General features: G+C 35.2%; 6 protein-coding genes across 7 annotated transcripts in view; 5 read left to right on the forward strand and 1 right to left on the reverse strand.

Annotated features, from left to right (window-relative positions):
- On the forward strand, positions 7–2,031 carry LOC104781253. Its single transcript, XM_010505881.2, has 3 exons — positions 7–409; positions 846–1,057; positions 1,153–2,031. The coding sequence occupies exons 1-3, from the start codon at positions 19–21 to the stop codon at positions 1,711–1,713; spliced, it is 1,164 nt and encodes a 387-aa protein (XP_010504183.1). The 5' UTR covers positions 7–18; the 3' UTR covers positions 1,714–2,031.
- Positions 6,821–8,339, forward strand: LOC104781263 (histidine-containing phosphotransfer protein 4-like). Its single transcript, XM_010505892.2, has 6 exons — positions 6,821–6,952; positions 7,074–7,204; positions 7,284–7,352; positions 7,640–7,711; positions 7,900–7,972; positions 8,107–8,339. Exons 1-6 carry the CDS (start codon positions 6,908–6,910, stop codon positions 8,152–8,154), a joined length of 438 nt encoding a protein of 145 aa, XP_010504194.1. The 5' UTR covers positions 6,821–6,907; the 3' UTR covers positions 8,155–8,339.
- Positions 9,498–11,149, forward strand: LOC104781283 (GDSL esterase/lipase APG). The gene is made up of 5 exons (XM_010505915.2): positions 9,498–9,807; positions 9,895–10,025; positions 10,112–10,345; positions 10,434–10,689; positions 10,793–11,149. Exons 1-5 carry the CDS (start codon positions 9,564–9,566, stop codon positions 10,987–10,989), a joined length of 1,062 nt encoding a protein of 353 aa, XP_010504217.1. The 5' UTR covers positions 9,498–9,563; the 3' UTR covers positions 10,990–11,149.
- LOC104781273 (polyadenylate-binding protein 6-like) lies at positions 11,140–14,009 on the reverse strand. Its single transcript, XM_010505903.2, has 7 exons — positions 13,616–14,009; positions 13,057–13,369; positions 12,695–12,954; positions 12,310–12,603; positions 11,843–12,207; positions 11,695–11,757; positions 11,140–11,574 (listed from the first exon to the last, which is right to left on the reverse strand). Exons 1-7 carry the CDS (start codon positions 13,854–13,856, stop codon positions 11,335–11,337), a joined length of 1,776 nt encoding a protein of 591 aa, XP_010504205.1. The 5' UTR covers positions 13,857–14,009; the 3' UTR covers positions 11,140–11,334.
- Positions 15,346–18,087, forward strand: LOC104781292 (nitrile-specifier protein 1). Of its 2 annotated transcripts, none has more exons than XM_010505925.2 (4): positions 15,346–15,518; positions 15,598–15,860; positions 15,958–16,230; positions 16,915–18,087. In XM_010505925.2, exons 1-4 carry the CDS (start codon positions 15,467–15,469, stop codon positions 17,860–17,862), a joined length of 1,536 nt encoding a protein of 511 aa, XP_010504227.1. In that variant the 5' UTR covers positions 15,346–15,466; the 3' UTR covers positions 17,863–18,087. The 2 variants fall into 2 exon arrangements, with proteins under 2 accessions (XP_010504227.1, XP_010504243.1); XM_010505941.2 differs by having other exon boundaries at positions 15,348–15,518; positions 15,621–15,860.
- Positions 19,459–20,781, forward strand: part of LOC104705032 (replication protein A 70 kDa DNA-binding subunit B-like) — a 3,721-nt gene continuing 2,398 nt past the window's right edge. Inside the window, exons 1-7 of the mRNA XM_010421026.1 lie at positions 19,459–19,479; positions 19,564–19,828; positions 19,915–20,011; positions 20,089–20,105; positions 20,293–20,377; positions 20,467–20,599; positions 20,691–20,760. Of these exons, the coding sequence (XP_010419328.1) occupies positions 19,459–19,479; positions 19,564–19,828; positions 19,915–20,011; positions 20,089–20,105; positions 20,293–20,377; positions 20,467–20,599; positions 20,691–20,760 (688 nt within the window). The remainder of the gene's footprint in view (positions 19,480–19,563; positions 19,829–19,914; positions 20,012–20,088; positions 20,106–20,292; positions 20,378–20,466; positions 20,600–20,690; positions 20,761–20,781) is intronic.

The following is a 20,781-nucleotide window of genomic DNA, read 5'->3' on the forward strand; positions in this document are numbered from 1 at the left end:
TTGTGTGTTTTTGTGCGAATGACTCGTCGGTGTTCGCATTGTAGCAACAATGGACACAACTCACGCACGTGTCCAACGCGTGGCACGTGCGGTGGTGGTGGTGGAGGTGGAGGAGGAGGGTCTTGTTCCTCCTCGGCGGTGAAGCTGTTTGGTGTGAGGTTAACGGATGGTTCGATTATTAAAAAGAGTGCGAGTATGGGTAATCTATCTGCATTGGCTGTTGCTGCGGCTGTTGCGACTACGCACCACCGTTTATCTCCGTCGTCTCCGTTAGCGACGTCTAATCATAACGAGTCACCGTTATCGGATCATGCCCGATACTCTGGTTTGCATCATAATGAAGGGTACTTATCTGATGATCCTGCTCATGGTTCTGGTTCTAGTCACCGTCGTGGAGAGAGGAAGCGAGGTAAAAAAGGACACGACTTTACGTTTTTGAAATCTTTTCTATTTTTGTAATCCGTTGTTGTTAATGTGAAAGTCTGATTGCAAAGTTTTGAATTTTTGTAATTGAAATTGCTCTAAAGGTTTATGCTTTAAGGAATTGGTAGTGGTTAATGGTTATTGAAGGAATTGAAATGGTTGTAGGTGTAACCGGTTAGTGGAATTGTTGGATTAATTTAGTTTCTTATGTTGGTCTTAGATGGGTTGCCTCATTGGTGGGTGGATCATATTGTTGAACTTCTAAGTCTATGGTCATTCTGTTTTTTGTTATTCATCAAAATACTTAATTTATGAATTGGAAAAGTCATGATACATCTGCTTAGTTAGTCTATGGTCATTACTCATTATGTGGTTGGTTATTAAATGTGATGTATATTGTTATATTGGGGTTACTACTATAGGTATTCCTTGGACTGAGGAAGAACACAGGCTATTCTTAGTAGGTCTTCAGAAACTTGGGAAAGGAGATTGGCGTGGTATTTCAAGAAACTATGTAACTTCAAGAACTCCTACACAAGTGGCTAGTCATGCTCAAAAGTATTTCATTCGCCATACAAGTTCCAGCCGCAGGAAAAGACGGTCTAGCCTCTTTGACATGGTTACTGATGAAATGGTTTGCATCAATCATCTCTTTATGATTTTCTGTTATTTCTAGTATTTGGGAAACTTGTATATTGAGTGTGTCTCCTCTGTTTTGCTGCCTTTTAGGTAACGGATTCATCGCCAACACAAGAAGACCAAACCGTAAACCGTTCTTCTCCAAGCAAGGAGCTTGAGAACAAAAGTTACCTTCCTTCACTAGAGCTCTCACTCAATAATACCACGGAACCTGAAGCGGTCATAGCCAAGGCGCCACCACAGGAACAGCCTGAAGAAGCTATTGAACCATCGAACGGGGTTTCACCAATGCTAGTCCCGGGAGGTTTCTTTCCTCCTTGTTTTCCAGTCACTTACACGATTTGGCTCCCTGCGACTTCCACATCACTTCAGGGAACAGAACATGTTTTAGAAGCTGAGACTTCTTCTCAGCAGCATCAGGTCCTAAAACCAAAACCTGGATTTGCTAAAGAACGAGTGAACATGGACGAGCTGGTTGGTATGTCTCAGCTTAGCATAGGAATGGGGACAAGACATGAAACTGAAACTTCTCCCTCTGCTTCCCCGCTATCATTGAAACTAGAGCCCTCAAGGCCATCGGCGTTTCACTCAAATGGCTCGGTGAATGGTGCGGGTTTGAGTAAAGGCAACAGCGCGATCCAGGCTATATGAGATATCTAATGTTGTTGTGTTAAGGAATGAAGAAGACCGGATTAAAGCAGAGGATGTTCCTGATTTGAGGACGAAACAAACCAAGCTTTGAGCCATTAGAGAGACAGAACAAGTACTTACTTCTTACCAAAGAAAAAAACACAGAGCAAACTGTAACAACAGACTTACCAAACAGTCAAAACACATTTCTCAGCATCACGTCATACTTACATAAGATAAGCGTAACTTACAATACTATCCCTGATTTTAATGTTTATGGCATCCTTATTAATTATTTTAGAGATTAGACAATAAGAAATGTTACAAATCATAAATTTATTGCTACCGTTCAACCATATCTACTGTTAAATGTTCGACTCGAACATTAAAATGGATATAAGCAGAAAAGAAAGAGACTCAAAAAAGGTAAGAGTATTTGTTCTTTGGTGTGAAGCTGCTTTCAGCAATGGAAGCACAAATCAAATCAGGAGTAGAGAATCAATGCTGTGTTGGGAATAATTTCAAGAAAATGAAAAGGGAACCTAAAGTCGAATTTTGTAAATGATTGCAGTTCAGCCCCCATATAAGTTCCTAAAAATATTCCAAACGAGTCACTCTCTAATGCTAAAATAGTAAAAATGTGTCAACATTTGTCCAAATGTGTGTATTCACATTTGTTATCAGAAAAATAAAATAAAAATGTGTGAATATTATCTTCATACCTTTAAATATGTTCCTTTCTTGTGCTTCAATCTACCGTCTCTTTCGCTTCTCTAACGACTAGTACGGCTCTTGTATCAGGATTATTCTTGTAATTATTTTCCGGTTTGAATGGATCCAACTTATATCAATCGCCGGTTGTGTCACCCAGTTATATTGGTAGAAGCGTTTGAGGTGGCCATTTACACCTAACTGGCTAACTCTATAGAATTCCAAATCATTGTTGTATGTATGGCCGCACAAGCACTTGGCAACAAAGTTCTTAGTTCTTTAAAATTTAAGAAAACTACTTGAAGTTAGTTAGACCACATATTTTAGTACTTTAACATTATAGAGTCTTGTGTGACCATGAATGCATGGGTTATTATTCAATAGTACTAGAAAGAGATATTTTTAACACTATAGTTTGATCTCTGTTTTACCATAAATTAAGCCTTTATAAATGATAGTAAATGGTGGCCGGTAGGAGCCTAAATTATGTTTAACTAAGCTTTTCTTTTTTTCTTTTTTTGTTCACCAATGTTTAGCTAAGCTAAGTCTTTTTTTTTTTTTGAGAAAAAGGGTTAGCTAAGCTAAGTCCTAAATTATGTTTAACTAAGTTTCTTGGGTTCTAGAGACTAAACGACCACTATACTCTAAATGGACTTCTATGGAAAATATCCTCTAACGTAAAGGTAAGGTGGTCTTTAGGAATGATAAGGAACTAAGACATCTACTTTAATATCTTGGGTACCAATTGCCTTGTTCTAAATAAGCCACCAAGGATATCTTAGAGTTCCAACCTCACTCAAATTATACTAAAAATTATAAGAACAATGCCAAAAATCGTGTTCCTAGAAGAATTTGTCATCTCTTATCTATATGTAAATCAAATACTCTAAAAAATGGTCAAACGTCCTTTATTATGATGGTTTCTTGTCACCAGTTTTGATTGTAAAACAGTAATGAAATTTGTTTGCTATGGTTGCCGTGGTTGTACAGCCTCATCTACACAAACAAATATTCAAACTTCTTCGCATGCAGTGGCCATTATGTTAGCAATATAGCACCATTTAAAAAAAAAAATCTTTGCACCTGTGACATTTATACTCAAAAAAATTTGTAAAACTGTCAACCACGACAGCTACTCAAAACTTGATAGTATTTTTTAGTTGGGATGAGTAAATGAAATTGGATATTATTAACATGTTATGTCGGAAGACGGTTCCCTATGATTTAATGTAAACTCGGGTCTATATTTTATTTTGTTTTTACTTTTATGATTATGATTAGTCGTTATCGGCCGATTTATTTGGTTTTTAAATAATTGTATAGGATTATAGCTTTTTCGGATTGAGGGGAATCATGTTCATAATATCGCCGAGGTGTAATTATTCATGAAGGTGATAGAGGATAAAAATAAATGTTTTTAGCATATACTTTATTTAACGGGGTGATAGATGATTGAAGTTACGTCTTTCAAATTATTGGATATTGTTTGAGAAGAATGTTTTTAATTGAGTAATCTGCATAATTATAAGAAAAACTCTTTTCGTGTCGACATTTGTGAACTTTTAACGAGTCATCTTCAATCAGGAGCCAATCAACATTGTGCCCTCTACGAAATACTTAGTTCAAATTCGGTGCTAATAGCTACTTGTTATAACTTTAGTAGCACAAATTCTCGCATCATGTCTATCAAACAAAAAAATCTCAAGACAAACTTTCCGAAGAATATCTATATATCATTTTAAAAATCAATTAAACATGTATTAATCTTTCAATCATAGGAACTAATTAATAGTGGAACAAGCTAACCTACTAAAGAATCAGAAGACTGATTTTGTCTTCTTTATGGGTATAAGCTATTGACCTACCCTAACCCTATCGTCTATTACTCCATTTCCTAATACTCAATTCCTCATATTTTCTCCCAACGAGAGGTGCATGACAGATAAAGAGGTCAAGATAACAATAAGAGTACCCTTAAAGCTTATAAATAGACAAAACTTCATTTAAAAAAAATAATTCTTTTCTTTTAATAACTAAGATGTGATCGTTTTTAGAAATTTACAGTGATTGATGTTTTCAATAATTAAAATGGCATATGCATCAATCCAACTATCCAAACAAAAATTAAATAATTGTCATGAAATTCATCAGCATTTATTAGAAGTTTATCTTGCACTATGATAAAAACAAAAGTAAAAAAAAAAATGACATTAGATTTAAATACCAAAGGTAAGTTAGATATGATCACTTGTCTTTTTATGATGTTAAACCTAACAAGCTTTTGCATGATTTTTCTTTCTAATTTTTTGGGTACAAAGTATTTGTTGTTAGAGAGGAAGGTCGGAATTAAGGAGAATAATCGAGATGAGACATCAAGCAATAATAAAAACTTATATTCTAAACCCACTTCCACCCAAAAATATGTACTAGACAAGTCTCTTTATGTGAGATTGGTTTGGTGGGCGGAGGAATAAATAAAGCTGAAGTTTTCTGTACATGATCAATCTCTCTCTCTCTCTCTTGTGTAATTCGATATATCTCACGATGCTTGTCTGAGAGATAGAGAGAGAAGGAACAAATCATGCTGTAATGATAAAAAAGATCTTTTATGTCTTTGTGTCAATCATTTAGATCACAATTGTTATGTTCTCTGCTTTTGGTTCAGTTTTTTCCTTTTTAGATACTTGTTCCTTGTTTCCAATAACAGAAATTTATGGTTTATTATTACTCGTTGGACATATGTATCTTATTCCCTCTCTCTTTCTTTGTTTTTTGTTTTTTTTTTTCGGTTTGGCGTATCTCCTCATATCCTCCATTAGTTTTATTTAGCAACTGTTTTAACAAAATAGAAGTAGGAAACGCACGCACCCGCACAAGCACTAGCCTCTCTTTGGCACAGGACACCTTCTCACCAGCACACACCTTCACCTTCATTATTGTTTTGTCAAATGGTAAAGAAATTTTGGAATTCACACAATAAAATTTGTAGTGCCCAAGAGTTGTGTAATACACCCAATAAAATCAACTTATCGTTATATTTTATATACAAAAATATACTAGTATGTGTTCAAAAAAAAATATAACTAGTAGTAGAATTTTTTTTCTTATAATATAATTAACTTTTCTTAATTAGCTGAATTTATATGATATTTTTCTTTTAACATCAACTTTATCCGATATAAAACTTGATAAGAAATTTAAAACTTGCATAATTATGTGTACTATATATATATATGTAGATGTCCATTTAGTTTAAGAGAATATGAAAATAATAAAAACATGAAACTGACAGATATATATATATTTGGTCATATCCATGTTCACTGATTTATTATTTTTCTAGCTAAAAATTATTTGAAATAAAGTAATCAATTCTACCATAATAATGTTTGTTACAATGCGAGTTCCACTTTTTTTCTTTCAGAAATAAACCATTCTTTCTTATTGTCCAATTTTATTCATATTTAGGTTTCTTTCCAGAAATAAACTACTACGGAAATCAAAACCTTAAAAACTACCCAACATATTATATTGATATTAAAAAAACTTTGTGAAAACATGTATTAAATATTCAGTAATTAATCAAGACGGAAACGGTCATTTGATTTGTTGAGAATATATTTCTCTTGAACTGTATACCATTATTAAATTAGAACTTTTCTTTTTCACTTTCAGAAAAATTTTTGTCCAAATTCATTTTATTAGTATATATTTTGCTGCCATTTCCAAAGTTGTGTTCGTACAGCAGCAACGTTTAGCTTTTGGGTTTTAATTCGAAATTTACCTGTTTCTATGATGTAAGTATTAAAATAATAGTATTAGATATATTCCGCTATTCGCCATTCATGAGATCCTTTGATTAATTTATTGAGATTTGAAGCATTTCAATCATTTTTTTGGGGCAATATCGATCATCCACAGTAGTTTGTTTATATTCATCATGTACACTACTAGTAATAAATAAACAACGTATATTGATGAATTCACTTTTTTTTTTTTTTGGGCAACTTATATTGATGAATTCACTAATATATTGAAATCTCATGCATTTTCAAAACTTAAAACATAAAAATTACTATAAAATACAAATATATAATAACTTGTACTGAGACATATTTCATTAGATATATTACACCTACGATATGCAATTAAATATAAATAAAAATATGTTGAGAAATGCATATATTTGTTAACGAAATAAGCTGATAAAACCGAATACACGTTTCCTTTTTCTATATTTTCGAAGTATGAGAATACATAATTCATGTTCCTTACGTTGCAGGTTCCCATCATTTTTATAAATATTCTCTTCTCTTTTCTACTTTCTCTTTTTTGATGTGTAATATAAAATTATTTTATATTCTATCTTTCCCCTATATATATCTCAGATGTCCACCGTTTCATTATTGCATTGCCACACGAATTACCTAAGATAAAAACGAATTATTAGTTTGGGCGATTTCTCACTTAGTTATTGTTAAGTTTTCTCAAAATTTAAACAAAAATGCAGAGGCAGGTGGCACTCATTAAGCAGTCCCTCTTTGATCAGGTTTCTTAATTTTTTTTTCGTAGTGTTTTTGTATTTATTTATATTCTTACTAGTTATGAATTTCTTCTAAGAAAATAGAAAAATGAAAGAATCAAAGCTAATATGGGGAAAATGCATGCAGGGATATCTCGACGAACAATTCATGGAGTTAGAAGAGCTCCAAGATGATGCAAACCCTAATTTTGTTGAAGAAGTTTCCGCATTATACTTCAAAGATTCAGCTCGATTAATCAATAACATTGACCAAGCTTTGTGAGTAGTTTTTTTTTTTTAATTCCTTCTATTTTTGCGTAATTTTTTTCGCTTTTTCTAATTTATTTTTACAATGCAGGGAAAGAGGATCATTTGATTTCAACAGGCTCGATAGTTACATGCATCAGTTTAAGGGAAGCAGCACGAGGTAAAAATTTCCCTTGTAATTTTGACAAAATCAGTTACTATCCTAAGGAAAAAAACACGTAGTAGTTAGGAAAAAAATGCAAAGATTTTAGTAGTTAAAAAATGTGTTCAAGAAAAAAAGAGTGTAAAACAAAGAACATATTAAAAAAATTACGTATTTCGATTCTCATTATTATTCAATGACAAAATTTACTTGACTACAAAAAAAAAAAAAAAAAAATTAGGATCGTAGTTTGGAATGCTACTATTGAGTATTGACATAATGTTGTGTTTACGTTGTTTTTGTAGTATTGGGGCAAGTAAGGTGAAAGCTGAATGCACAAAGTTTAGAGAATACTGCAGAGCTGGAAATGCTGAAGGGTACGTTCGTCTTTTAACACTTACACCTGGATATGTCCATACTCCAGAGATATATGGAATACAAAGTTATGGGGTCAAACTGAAAATAAATAAAAAAACGGAAGCAATCCAATGAACCTTAAACTTGTGCCTTGTTTGATTTTCGACTCCCTAATTAGTTTTCTTTTAACTTGCCGACCGATCCACAGATGCTTGAGGACATTTCATCAACTGAAGAAAGAACACTCAACGTTGAGAAAGAAGCTTGAACATTACTTCCAGGTAAGCCACTGATCACTTAGTTATACACCTTAATGAATCACATAATCATGGGATTAAACCTACTAATCACTTTTTCTCATACTACTAGTAGCTTAGTGTATTTGCTGAAGTTAATTAAGTTTTGTAATGAACAGTTGGCAAGGCAGGCGGGGCCAAAGGAGACAGCACGTAGGCCCAAGTAAAGAGAGAGAGCGAGCGAGAGGGAGAGAAATGAGGAATCGTCGTCGAATTTTGTAGAAATAATCATATATAATAAAATAGTTCCTCTTTATTTTTAGTATTTATATATTATACAATGTACGTTATTATAAAGAAGATCTTTGGGCATTTTATATTATGTATGAATAAACGGTCCAAATTTTCTCTATGTTTTCTTTATCCTTCACTGGTATTTCTTTTAAAGAGTTTATATTTACTTTTGCTTTTTATGTATAGAAAGAGTTTTTATTTACGATTACCTCGTATTCGTAGCATTTTGGTTGGCCAATAATAACGGGATACAGAAAAGTGGGGCAAAAAGAATGCATTAATCGATTCTACCATAACGAATGCATTACATTGTTGGGAAAAAAAAATTAAATAATGCTTTACCTTATTCGGTTTGTTCTAGTCTTCTAGACAGCGTCGTCGTTCGCGACCTATATATTTTGACCTATTTTATCTCATCATGGAAGACAATTTGTAATTATAGATTAGATTCTACTAGTCTCCACTAGAACTGGTCATAAAAGGCTTAGATGCAAACTATTTAAAGTTAAAAACTACTTTGCTATACGACACCGACACTAATTATATAACAATTCTTAATTTAATTACACTTACATGCATGTCTTATGTTTTCATACAATGAGATAACTAAACTACTTTGAGTTCAGAATTTCAAATTTATTTTTTATTTTTGGTCAGCTATATTCAGACCTTATGCATGAAAAAATAAAAATCCATAATGCAGAGAAATAAATCACATGTTTTCTGGTTTTATTTAAAAGACCCAGCATTTATTAGAATTTATTTCTACTTCTTCCACGTAAAGTCTACACTACATACAGTGAGGCTGATTCGTAGACGTAGACAGAGAAATAAATTTCTCTCCCAAAAGAAAGATAAATTATAAAAAAAAAAAAAAAAAACAGAACAGCCTAATACATAACTATATATCTTCTTTAATTAATTGTTTAATCAATTATTCAAAGCGACGTGAAACTACTCTGCTCGTCATTTATTAGCCATAGCTATATATATCTCACTCACTCTCACAACCTCCATCTTCCTTTACTTTAAGCACAGACCAGATCCTATTTATTGCATCCATGTGCAACTTTTTTTCCGTTAAAAGGTAAAGTTTATTTAAGAAATTTACCTAATAAAATTGAATTATGCAAAAAACAGGCTGGTTCAGTTTTTTTCCACGAATCAAAAAAAAAATGGTTGGAGAAATATTGAATAAGAGAGAGAGAGTGTGTATACTATTCAGAGTTGACACAACAACATTGAAGTAAACTAACTCCTACCCTCTTTGTCTATGTCTATGTATATATATAAACCAAAGTACATGTAATCTTTCACCATTCACACATACCAAAGCAAAAACATGGATCGTCGCACGATGTTGTTTTTGCTTCTCACATTGGTATCTACCTTCTCTGTAGTCCAAATCTCCTTTGCTCAACTAGTTCCTGCGATCATGACATTCGGAGACTCTGTAGTTGATGTCGGCAACAACAACTACCTCCCGACCATTTTCAGAGCTGATTATCCTCCTTATGGCCGTGATTTCGCTAACCACAAACCCACCGGGCGTTTCTGCAACGGCAAACTAGCTACTGATATTACCGGTAAAAGCTTTTTACTTGTAACCCAAGGTATCTATCTTCTTTAAGTTGTTTGAAACTGAAGTCTTTTGTGTGTTTACTCTGCGACAGCTGAGACTCTAGGATTCACTAAGTACCCACCAGCATATCTAAGTCCTGAAGCTTCAGGGAAGAACCTTCTTATTGGTGCTAACTTCGCTTCTGCAGCTTCAGGTTATGATGACAAAGCTGCTCTTATCAATGTAAGTGACTGTTCATACATTTTTTCTTAGATCTGTTTCTTTTTTTTTTTTTTGTTGATTTTGTTCTTTTCTTTTTTTTGGGACAGCACGCGATCCCGTTGTATCAGCAAGTTGAGTACTTCAAGGAATACAAGAGCAAGCTCATAAAAATTGCAGGAAGCAAAAAAGCTGATTCGATCATAAGCGGAGCAATCTGTCTCCTAAGTGCAGGAAGCAGTGACTTTGTTCAAAACTACTATGTGAATCCTCTGCTTAACAAAGTCTACACTGTTGATCAGTACGGATCTTTCCTTATCGATAACTTCTCTACATTTATCAAGGTAAAACATTTTCCTTGGTTTATCCCTCGCTGTTTTCAATTGCAAAGAATACAAGAAAGACATTCTGAGTTTTGATTAAATGTTGCAGCAAGTGTATGGGGTTGGAGCAAGGAAGATCGGCGTGACTTCTCTGCCTCCAACGGGGTGTCTTCCAGCTGCAAGAACCCTTTTCGGTTTCCATGAGAAAGGTTGTGTTCAAAGACTCAACACAGATGCTCAGCAATTCAACAAGAAGCTTAACGCAGCTGCTTCAAAGCTTCAGAAGCAATATTCTGGTCTTAAAATTGTTGTCTTCGACATCTTCACTCCTCTCTACGATCTTGTTCAGAACCCTTCCAAATCAGGTAAGTCACAAAAATGGACTGATATATTTATAACATTTATTGTTGCTGATCTGCTTTAGATAATCCATGACACATTATTCATCTTTTTTTTTTTGTCTAACAGGATTCACTGAAGCAACCAAAGGATGTTGTGGAACAGGAACAGTCGAAACAACTTCACTCTTGTGCAATCCGAAATCGTTGGGGACATGCCCCAATGCTACTCAGTATGTGTTCTGGGACAGTGTTCATCCCTCTGAAGCTGCCAATGAAATTCTTGCCAGTTCTTTAATTGGACAGGGCTTCTCTCTCATCGGTTGATGATAGACCTTTCAGTATATGTCATATCTTCTCTTTTCAAATTGCTGTTTCTGTAAAACCTTGAGCCATACATTTGTTTCTCTTTGAACTATGTATCGAACCACCACTATTTACTAAAAATGTACTGAAGCTTACTACAAGAAAACCAAAAGTTTGAGAACACTTAGTATCAGAAACTATATACAACCTACCTCTGCATGTTCTTTTTCACAAAAACAAAATGATTAAAATGCTAAAGAGTTGTAGATCTACAGATCGAAGCTCTTGAAATCTGTACAATTTCTATAAGCAAAAGCTATTGAAGGGTTAAAATGAAAAGAGTGGAATTCTAAGCGGTGAGAGATCTCAAGCCACCGCAGCAGGGCCAATGTTTAAGCAGCTCCCTCCAATCAGTGCATTTTGTTTTCCTGACTTCTCTGCCTTCTTCACTTTTGGTGACAACATTACTTTCAAAGCGGGTGATGCTTCTCTACGGTTCTCAGCAGATGTTGTTGCTTTTGAGCATGTCGCAGCATCTAAAGTTCGGTTACCCTCACCCTTAAAGACAAGTTTCTGTTTGGCACCACTTTTGGCAAAGGGATAAGCCTGCAGAAAAATATCAACTTAGGGATCAAAATTTTCGAGTGAGTAAACATTTTAACCTTAACATAAAAACCTTGGAGATAATGGAAGATTCAGCACATGTTAGTGTTAATGAAGGCATACCGGGTGTTTGTAGACTAGGTGCACTGATCTTTTCTCCTTGAGAGGAGCCTGGCCAGCTGGAACCTGAGTTATAATAATAGGAAGTGTGAGTGATATTTAATTTGAAGACAGGTTTTGGGTTTGTTTGAAGAAGCAGAGAAATGCTTACATAGGTGGTGATGTTTTCGTGGCTAAGCATTTGTGGTAACTGAGGCGCCATATAGTAATAAGATGCCCCGTAAGGTACAGGAGGAACTTGCGTGTAATGATGTGGTTGTCCATGAAAGCTGCTGGGCACAAATGGGAGGACTGGCTGAGCTGGTGAAGGGACAGGAGGGACTTGCGTGTAATGATGTGGTTGTCCATAAAAGCTGCTGGGCACAGATGGGAGGACTGGCTGAGCTGGTGAAGGAACAGGAGGAACTTGCGTGTATTGCTGTGGTTTTCCATGAAAGTATTGCTGCAACCTCTTGAGTCGATCCTCTTTGCGCTCAGCAACTCGAACAACAAATGGTTTTCCATCAACTGTAAACCCTGTAAGCAGCAAGGGTAATAGTCGTGCAAATTGAATCAGTAAATACCAGTTAGGTGTAGTGGAGCAAAGATAAGAGCTAGACTACATTAGTTATAGTATACCATTGAGCTCTCTTTTAGCCTGTTTGGACGCTTCACAGTTAGAGAAACACACAAAGCCGAATCCTTTACTTTTACCATTGTCATGACGCATCACTTTAGCTGAGACTATTTGCCCATAGCTTCCAAATATTTCTCGCAGTCTTGTTTCATTCATTGATTCACTCAAGTTCTTCACGTACAGATTGGACCATCCCATGTTAGACTTGGCAATAAAGTTTCCCCCGTATTTTTGCTTCAGCATCTCCTTCCTTTCATCACTTCTCAGTGCCATTCCAACAGACAAAGTCTTCGATCCTAATCATAAAAGCAAAGTTCCTAAAATCAGAAACTCTGGTCTAATGACAATGTACTAAGTATTGGGTGCAGAAGAAGAAGGTTGAGTTACCAAGTGGTTGTCCATGGAGAGATCCCACAGCTCTCTTAGCATTTACTGGATTGCAGAAGTTGACAAATCCAAAACCTCTAGATCTTCCCATACCATCCCTCATAACCACAACACTTGAGACTGTCCCATATTGAGAAAACAGTGTATGTAGATAATCCTCTGTAACAGTTTCGATCAGGTTCTTCACATAAACGTTTGTGGATTCTTGATGTCCTGCCATAGCTGCTCTTTCATTCTTGTTGATGAACTTGGCTACGAACCTAATTAAAGAAAGAAACACACCAAGTAAAACAAACAATCATTCATCATTAACCTTCAATCAATCAATAAAGAAATCATGCTTAAAGCCACAATTAACTGACAGTTTCTTGCCATCAACCACAGAGCCATGGAGGGCAGAACGAGCAGCTGCAGCAGATTTCTCAGTTTGAAACTGAACAAAACCAAAACCTTTACTTTTGCCATTCTCTTCAGCGACTTTGCAAGAGAGTACGAATCCATAGGGGCAAAACATGCGCTCTAAGCAAATGCTAGTGATCGAGCTGTCAAGATTCTTAACGTATAGATTTCCAAGCCCAGTAGTACGGCGGTATTGAAGATCCCTCTGAGACCACATTATCCGCATAGCCTTCCCTTTCAAATCAGTATGGTTTAAGCACGCCATAGCATTCGATGCTAAACCACCCAAAGAAAAACAAACAAAGATTAATCAGAAGCGATTCATCAATCTCACAAGACCTAAATAATCTGTTAATCAAACACAATCTTGGAGAAATCATTCGCGAAATCTCTAGGGTTTTAACAAGATTTTAGGGGTTGACAGAACGAGCGAAGAAACCCCTAAACGTAGAGAAACCAAAAACAGAGATTTTAAGAAACGAAACGATTAAAGAAAGGACGAAGTCTTTGTATTTTGTTTACCGGTGGAAGGAGAATCGAAGTTGATGTAAGCGTAACACAAGGATTTTCCGGTGACGGAGTTACGGCAAAGATGAACGGAGGAGACAGGAACAGTCAAAGAGAATTTGTGGATGAGATCTTGCTCCGTCACGTCTGGGCTAAGATCACCGACGTAAAGCGAAGAAGTAAACCTTGAAGAAGGCTGCTGATGCTGCTGTTTTTGATTTCCCAACGCCTTCGTTTCAGATTTCACGAGCGCCATGGTTTCTCTTCTTCGTATCGTAAATGAGAAAGAAACAAAAAACTTTTTTTTTTTTTTTTTTTTTCCCGAGAAAGTGATGAAAGAGAGACTCTGCAGAGGAAGAAAAAAAAAAAGAGTAAAATTGGAGAAGACGAGTGAAGCAGAGAGAGAAGAAAGAGAGATCTTTGTTATTTTTGTCGTTGAGTGAGTGTATGTATCGATATAAGGTGTGTATGTATATATCGTTCTGTTATAACCGTAATGATGATAGCGAGTGACCTGCACACTCTCACAGTCACAGAGACTCGCAGAGACGGCTGTTGTACGGAAACTGCACGCGCCGCGAGTAGTAAAATTCAGTTGTTACTCGCGTTCTACCCAATTATCAAATCACAAGTGTTTTTTCTTTTCTTTTTTTCCTTTCCGTGCATATAATACTTTTAATGGATATATAAATATTAATAAGTGGAAGAGAGCCCTACCCAAATAATTTTGGGCTTTAAAGGCCTTTGGGGTGTGTTCTATATGGGCCATTACTATACTGACCAAGAGAAGATACAAGGTACGTTACGTATTATATTAACCAAAAATATGTGTATCGTTTACAATGAATTTGTTTTATTTTATATTTTATGAACTACTATAAGAGACATCGTCGACGTGTACTTCCATCATTCACTCCACTGATTCATATATAGACCCAAAAATACGTGTTGGAGCATATATATAGACCCAAAAATACGTGTTAGAGCATATATATAGACCCAAAAATACGTGTTAGAGCATATATATTGACCCAAAAATACGTGTTAGAGCATTTATATAGACCCAAAAATACGTGTTAGAGCATATATATAGACCCAAAAATACGTGTTGGAACTACTAAATAGCGTATATATACCCAAAATACGTGTTGGAACTACTAAATATTCTCTCTGTCCTTGATAAATTAATGTTTTAGAGAATGTTTATTATCTCTAAAAGATTAATGTTTTAAATATTTTTAATATTAAAAAGGTACAAAAGTAGAAAACTAGAAAAAATGTCAGAAAAAAATAAATCATCACATATGCATGAAATGACCAAAAATAAAAAGTAAAAATTATAAAGAAAAAGAAACTAAATAATAAATTAATTTTACACGCAATTATCTTAATATATGTGCAAAATCCTAAACATCAAACTATTAGGGACAGAGAGAGTAACATATATAGACTCAAAATATGTGTTGGAATTACTATTAAATACTCTATTTGTCCCTCATAGATTAATGTTTAGTCATTATCACATATATTAAGAAAGAATTTAACTTTTATTTGTAAATTAATTTTAATTATTTTTTTGAAGAAGAGATAAAATATAAACCATTAGATAAATGCCACATATTAAAAAACATAAAGTAGAAAAACTATTTTAATTTTTTAATATATAACATCAATCTTTTGAAAGACAAAAATAAATTCTTGAACATCAATATATTAGAGAGAAGGAGTAACCCACAAAAATACATGTCCTTCCATCATTCACTCCACTGATTCATCATTTAAATAGTCGGAGTCGTGAATCACGAGACAATAAAATATATTAAACGAAAAGCATCCCCTGTATCTTCTACAGGTCAATAAATATCCATGCACCTCCCAAAGCTGATCACTGCACTACCTACTACTACTTTCTTCTCAGGTCATCTCTCTCTCCCTCTCTCTTACACTGTATGATTATTGTTTTTTATAGGAGGATTCGGTTACATTTGTAATTACAGGTTATATCGCAATTATATTACAGGTACTGTATTTGGTAAGATTTATCAAACGCAAGCAAAAGATCGAGATGGCCCAAAAGCTGGCAGCAAAGGGTGGTGAGATTGGAGATGTTTGGGATGATGGTGTTTACGACAATGTTAGAAAGGTGTATGTAGGGCAAGGCCAAGATGGTATAGCATTCGTCAAGTTTGAGTACGTCAATGGTTCTCAAGTGGTTGCTAGAGATGAACATGGAAAGAAGACTCCGCTAGGAGTTGATGAGGTATGAAATTAATAGATTCATCTATGTTGAGATTGTTAAAGAGGGTCTTTTGTTGATTAGTTTCGGGATTTATGATTTTTTTTTTTTCTCTTTCCAGTTTGAGATTGATGTTGATGACTACATCGTATACGTGGAAGGTTACCGTGAGAAAGTTAATGATATGCCCACAGAAATGATCACGTTTCTTACATTCAAAACCTATAACGGCAAAACCTCTCAGCCTATTGAACAAAGACCTGGGACTAAGTTTGTGCTTCACGGTGGAAAAATCGTTGGGTTTCACGGACGTTCGACCTACGTTCTACACTCCCTCGGGGCCTATGTTTCTTCGGCGCCGTCCGCTTCGAAATTACTCGGAAAATGGATAAAGGTATAGTAATCTTCTCAACAATGTTTAAGAGGTTTGACTGTTTACCACCTCAAAATCACTAAATCACGTACGGTAAAAAAGAAAGAATGAAGGATAAATAAAGAGACAAAAAAACTCAAATCTATATAATGACAGTCTTACATTTACATTTACATTAATTTCATCTCACCATGCATTATTGGAGCTACGTGCACTAATCATAATCTAAATATTTTTACTAAATAACTAAAAAATATTATTAAATTATATATAAGGTGGAGCAAAAAGGAGAAGGTCCAGGGCAAAGATGCTCGCATGGCATAGCACAGGTAGGTAACAAGATTTATGCCTTTGGTGGTGAGTTCATACCAAATCAGCCCATCGACAAACACCTTTATGTCTTTGACCTCGAGACCCGTACTTGGTCCATTTCTCCAGCCACCGGAGACATTCCGCACCTCTCTTGCTTAGGTGTCCGTATGGTGTCTGTAGGATCAACCCTCTATGTCTTTGGAGGCCGAGACGCTTCACGGCNAAAAGAATGAAGGATAAATAAAGAGACAAAAAAAACTCAAATCTATATAATGACAGTCTTACATTTATATTTACATTAATTTCATCTCACCATTATTGGAGCTAGTGCACTAATCATAATCTTAATATTTTTACTAAATAATTAACAAATATTATTAAATTTTATATAAGGTGGAGCAAAAAGGAGAATGTCCAGGGCAAAGATGCTCGCATGGCATAGCACAGGTAGGTAACAAGGTTTACGCCTTTGGTGGTGAGTTCACACCAAATCAGCCCATCGACAAACACCTTTATGTCTTTGACCTCGAGACCCGTACTTGGTCCATTTCTCCAGCCACCGGAGACATTCCGCACCTCTCTTGCTTAGGTGTCCGTATGGTGTCTGTAGGATCAACCCTCTATGTCTTTGGAGGCCGAGACGCTTCACGGCAATATAACGGTTTCTACTCATTTGACACTACAACGAACGAGTGGAAACTGGTAACCCCGGTAGAAGAAGGACCCACTCCTCGTAGTTTTCACTCGATGGCAGCCGATGAGAACAACGTTTACGTTTTTGGTGGGGTAAGTGCTACGGTGCGGCTCAAGACACTAGACGCTTATAACATTGTTGATAAGAAGTGGGTTCAGTGTTCGACTCCAGGAGATAACTTTAGCGTTAGAGGAGGAGCAGGGCTCGAAGTGGTGCAAGGGAAGGTATGGGTTGTGTATGGATTCAACGGATGTGAAGTAGATGATGTTCATTACTATGATCCTGTACAAGACAAGTGGACACAAGTGGAAACATTTGGTGAGAGGCCTTCGGAAAGGAGTGTGTTCGCTAGTGCGGTTGTTGGAAAACACATTTTGTTGTTTGGAGGTGAGATTGCGATGGACCCACTAGCTCACGCGGGTCCGGGTCAACTGGCCGATGGCACTTTTGCGTTGGACACAGAGACGTCAAAATGGGAGAGGTTGGATAAGATTGGTGAAGAGGAGGAGACTCCGAGTAGCAGAGGATGGACAGCGTCCACAACTGGGACCATTGATGGTAAGAAAGGGCTTGTGATGCATGCTGGGAAAGCTCCAACCAATGACAGGTTTGATGATCTTTTCTTCTACGGAATTGAATCTGCTTGATCAAACGCTTTAAACGCGGTTTGATGATAACCGTTTGTGACTTTAAGTGTGTGTGTGTGTAATGGATGCAATAAGGAAGGGTCGTGAGGACTATACCATATGATCCTTCGTCAGCTTGTCCATTTGACCGTTTCGTTTTTTTTTTTTTTCTATAAGGTTGTTTCATGCATGTTTTGTGTTTGTACGATAATTGTATCAATAAAATCGTTTATTTTCTTGAAAGAATCGCCATATATCGAAAAGAAAAAATATTTGCCAGATAATGAATAACGATGATGAGTTTTACGATTAACCCCATGCATGATTAATATATATTATAACTAATTTTATATACGGAAGCAAGTCCTAATCGAGGGACGTAAAAGGATCAATTCTCAACTACCAATTCATAAATTGGTGTTTTCTTACCATTTCTATAGGTGGTTTTTGTTTGAATTTGTTTGAATTTTTTTGAATTGCTCACTAACTAAATATTAATAAAAGAAAGAAAAGGGTGAAAAAAATGAAAAAAAAGAATGAAAACGTTTCTCCTATGTACTCATCTACATTGGTAGTCCAAGTAGAAAAAAGTTGATTGTTCTACAATAGAGTTAAAAGTAGAAAACGTCTCTCCTATGAAATCATCTACATTGGACCGACCCATCAGCTTTTAGTCTTGTAGAAAAAGTTGATTGTGTCGAGGATCACATCATAAATATTGGGGGCCCTCGTTCCTTATAATCTATATATATAAAAGGAGAAGTACAAATTAGAACATTGTCAAAAATTTCTAAGATTTTCATTCAATTAATTGTAGTGGAAAGTATTTTTTTAAAATTGGAAGGGGTAATTTTGTCAAAAATAAGCAATCGACATTATCCGAGCCGTTTGTATTAAGGATCTGCGTTCTCTCTCAAAAATAACCCAAATTCAACGTTTTTGGGCTTCGACTTGATTGATTCAGCTTATATGAAATCCACTACCTAAAAAAAGCCTAACCCATTAGATATTTGATATTAAACAAAAACCTTAAAATTATCCATCATAATCTCAAAATATCTCTTAGTATTATTAACAAAATCGCAACTTCCCTAAACTGAAACCTTAATATTCGAAACTTTAAGACTATATCACCATGTCAAGCTTTAATATTCGAAACTTTAAGACTACATCACCACAACAATCAAGATCGGGTAACTATACAAATCATAACCAACTAATAAACCAAATTACCTTAATCATCGCTTCATCCATCAAATTACCAAGATTTAATTCATCATAATCTCAAAAAATCTCATAGTATTATCACAAAAATACAAACTTCCCTAACCTCAAACCTTAATATTCGAAAAAATATTGGAAATTAAAAGAATCAAAGATATTATGCTTGCATTATGCTTGCATACGTGAATCACCTATAAATATCTCATCAACATATACGGTAAAATCATCACAAATTCATCAATTCTCGAGTCCAAACTAAGAAACTTACCTTCCAATGGCTGCTTCCTATGCTTTCCTTCGAGATGTCAAGCCTTTCAAACTTCCTGGAAAGTGCAAGTCTGTGTCCTTCATACATGGAGGACATATACAACACAATTTGGTGAATCATTTGACATGGTGCTCGCTGATGCTCAGGTAAGTACACAGAGCTACTATTATTATGTACAAAATCAAACAATATTCAAGTTAATATTATCTTAACAACAATGTCATTTTCAGGGAACAATGATTCATGCTACAGTGAAAAAGAATCTGATGAATCGGTTCGAGAACAAGATCACTCAAGAAGAATGGAGATCTGTTGAAAATTTCAGGTTAAGTTTTGCCGGTGGCCAATTCAAACCAACTGGTCATCGATACAAGATGAGTTTCATGACTCAAACCGTTGTGGCAAGGATAGATCCTCTCTCTGACGAGCCATACCTATATCTTTCCCGATTTGATTCTGTAATATCCGGGAACCTCAACCCAAACTTCCTAATAGGTAATCGTATGAATAACATAAAAATTTTAAATATCTCTTCAAATGTTTATGTGTCTTCTGACAAATCCGTTTATTTGTTAACACAGACATTGTTGGTCAAGTGGTTAATGTTGGTGCAATGGAGACAATAGATGTTAACAACAAGCCAACAAACAAGATTGATGTTGAACTCAGGGATGAGAGGTATATAACATTTTAAATGGCGATCTTTAAATGAAAACTTTTGTTAATGTAAAATTTTTGTTATTCTTTCAACACAGTGATGTAAGGTTAACATGTACTTTGTAGAGATTATTTGCTGATCAAATCTACGCTGCATGTCAAGACGTCGATGTGGAAATGGTGATTTGTCTTCTGAGATTTGCTAAATCAAAATGTACAATGGTATGTGTCTATGCATAAATGAACCAATGGAAATTTTCCTATCAAGTTTTGACTAAATTATTTTTAAACTGTTATCGTAGATGTAAGGACGATTGCAAATGCTTTCAATGCCTCACAACTCACAATAAATCCAGAGTATGGTCAGATTTTTGAGTTCAAGAATAAGTAAGTATAAGTAATTATGTTTTTTTTTGTATTTATATAGTAGTTATACAGTTTTGAGAAATTAATAACTTGAATCTTTGTTTGTCTAGGTTGCCAAATGATGGTTTTGCTCTCACTTTACTTGAGAGCAAACCAAAACGTGAGCTACAGTTAGCAAATAATGGAGAATTCTACGCTCAACATGTGAATGGGACCATCCAAGATATCTTGAACTCGATTGAGGTATCACTGTGAACATTGTGAACTTAATTAATCTAATAGATTTATATGTCGTGTGTGAAGTACACAAGTAAAGATTTTTCATTGATTGTAGGTTGGTAAGGTTAAGCTGATATGTACTATTTACACCATAGACTGTGACTGGGCGTGGTACTACATTGCATGTAAAAAGTGTAATAAGAAGG

This window comes from Camelina sativa, chromosome 1 (assembly GCF_000633955.1).
Source record: "Camelina sativa cultivar DH55 chromosome 1, Cs, whole genome shotgun sequence".
Lineage (NCBI taxonomy): Eukaryota > Viridiplantae > Streptophyta > Magnoliopsida > Brassicales > Brassicaceae > Camelina > Camelina sativa.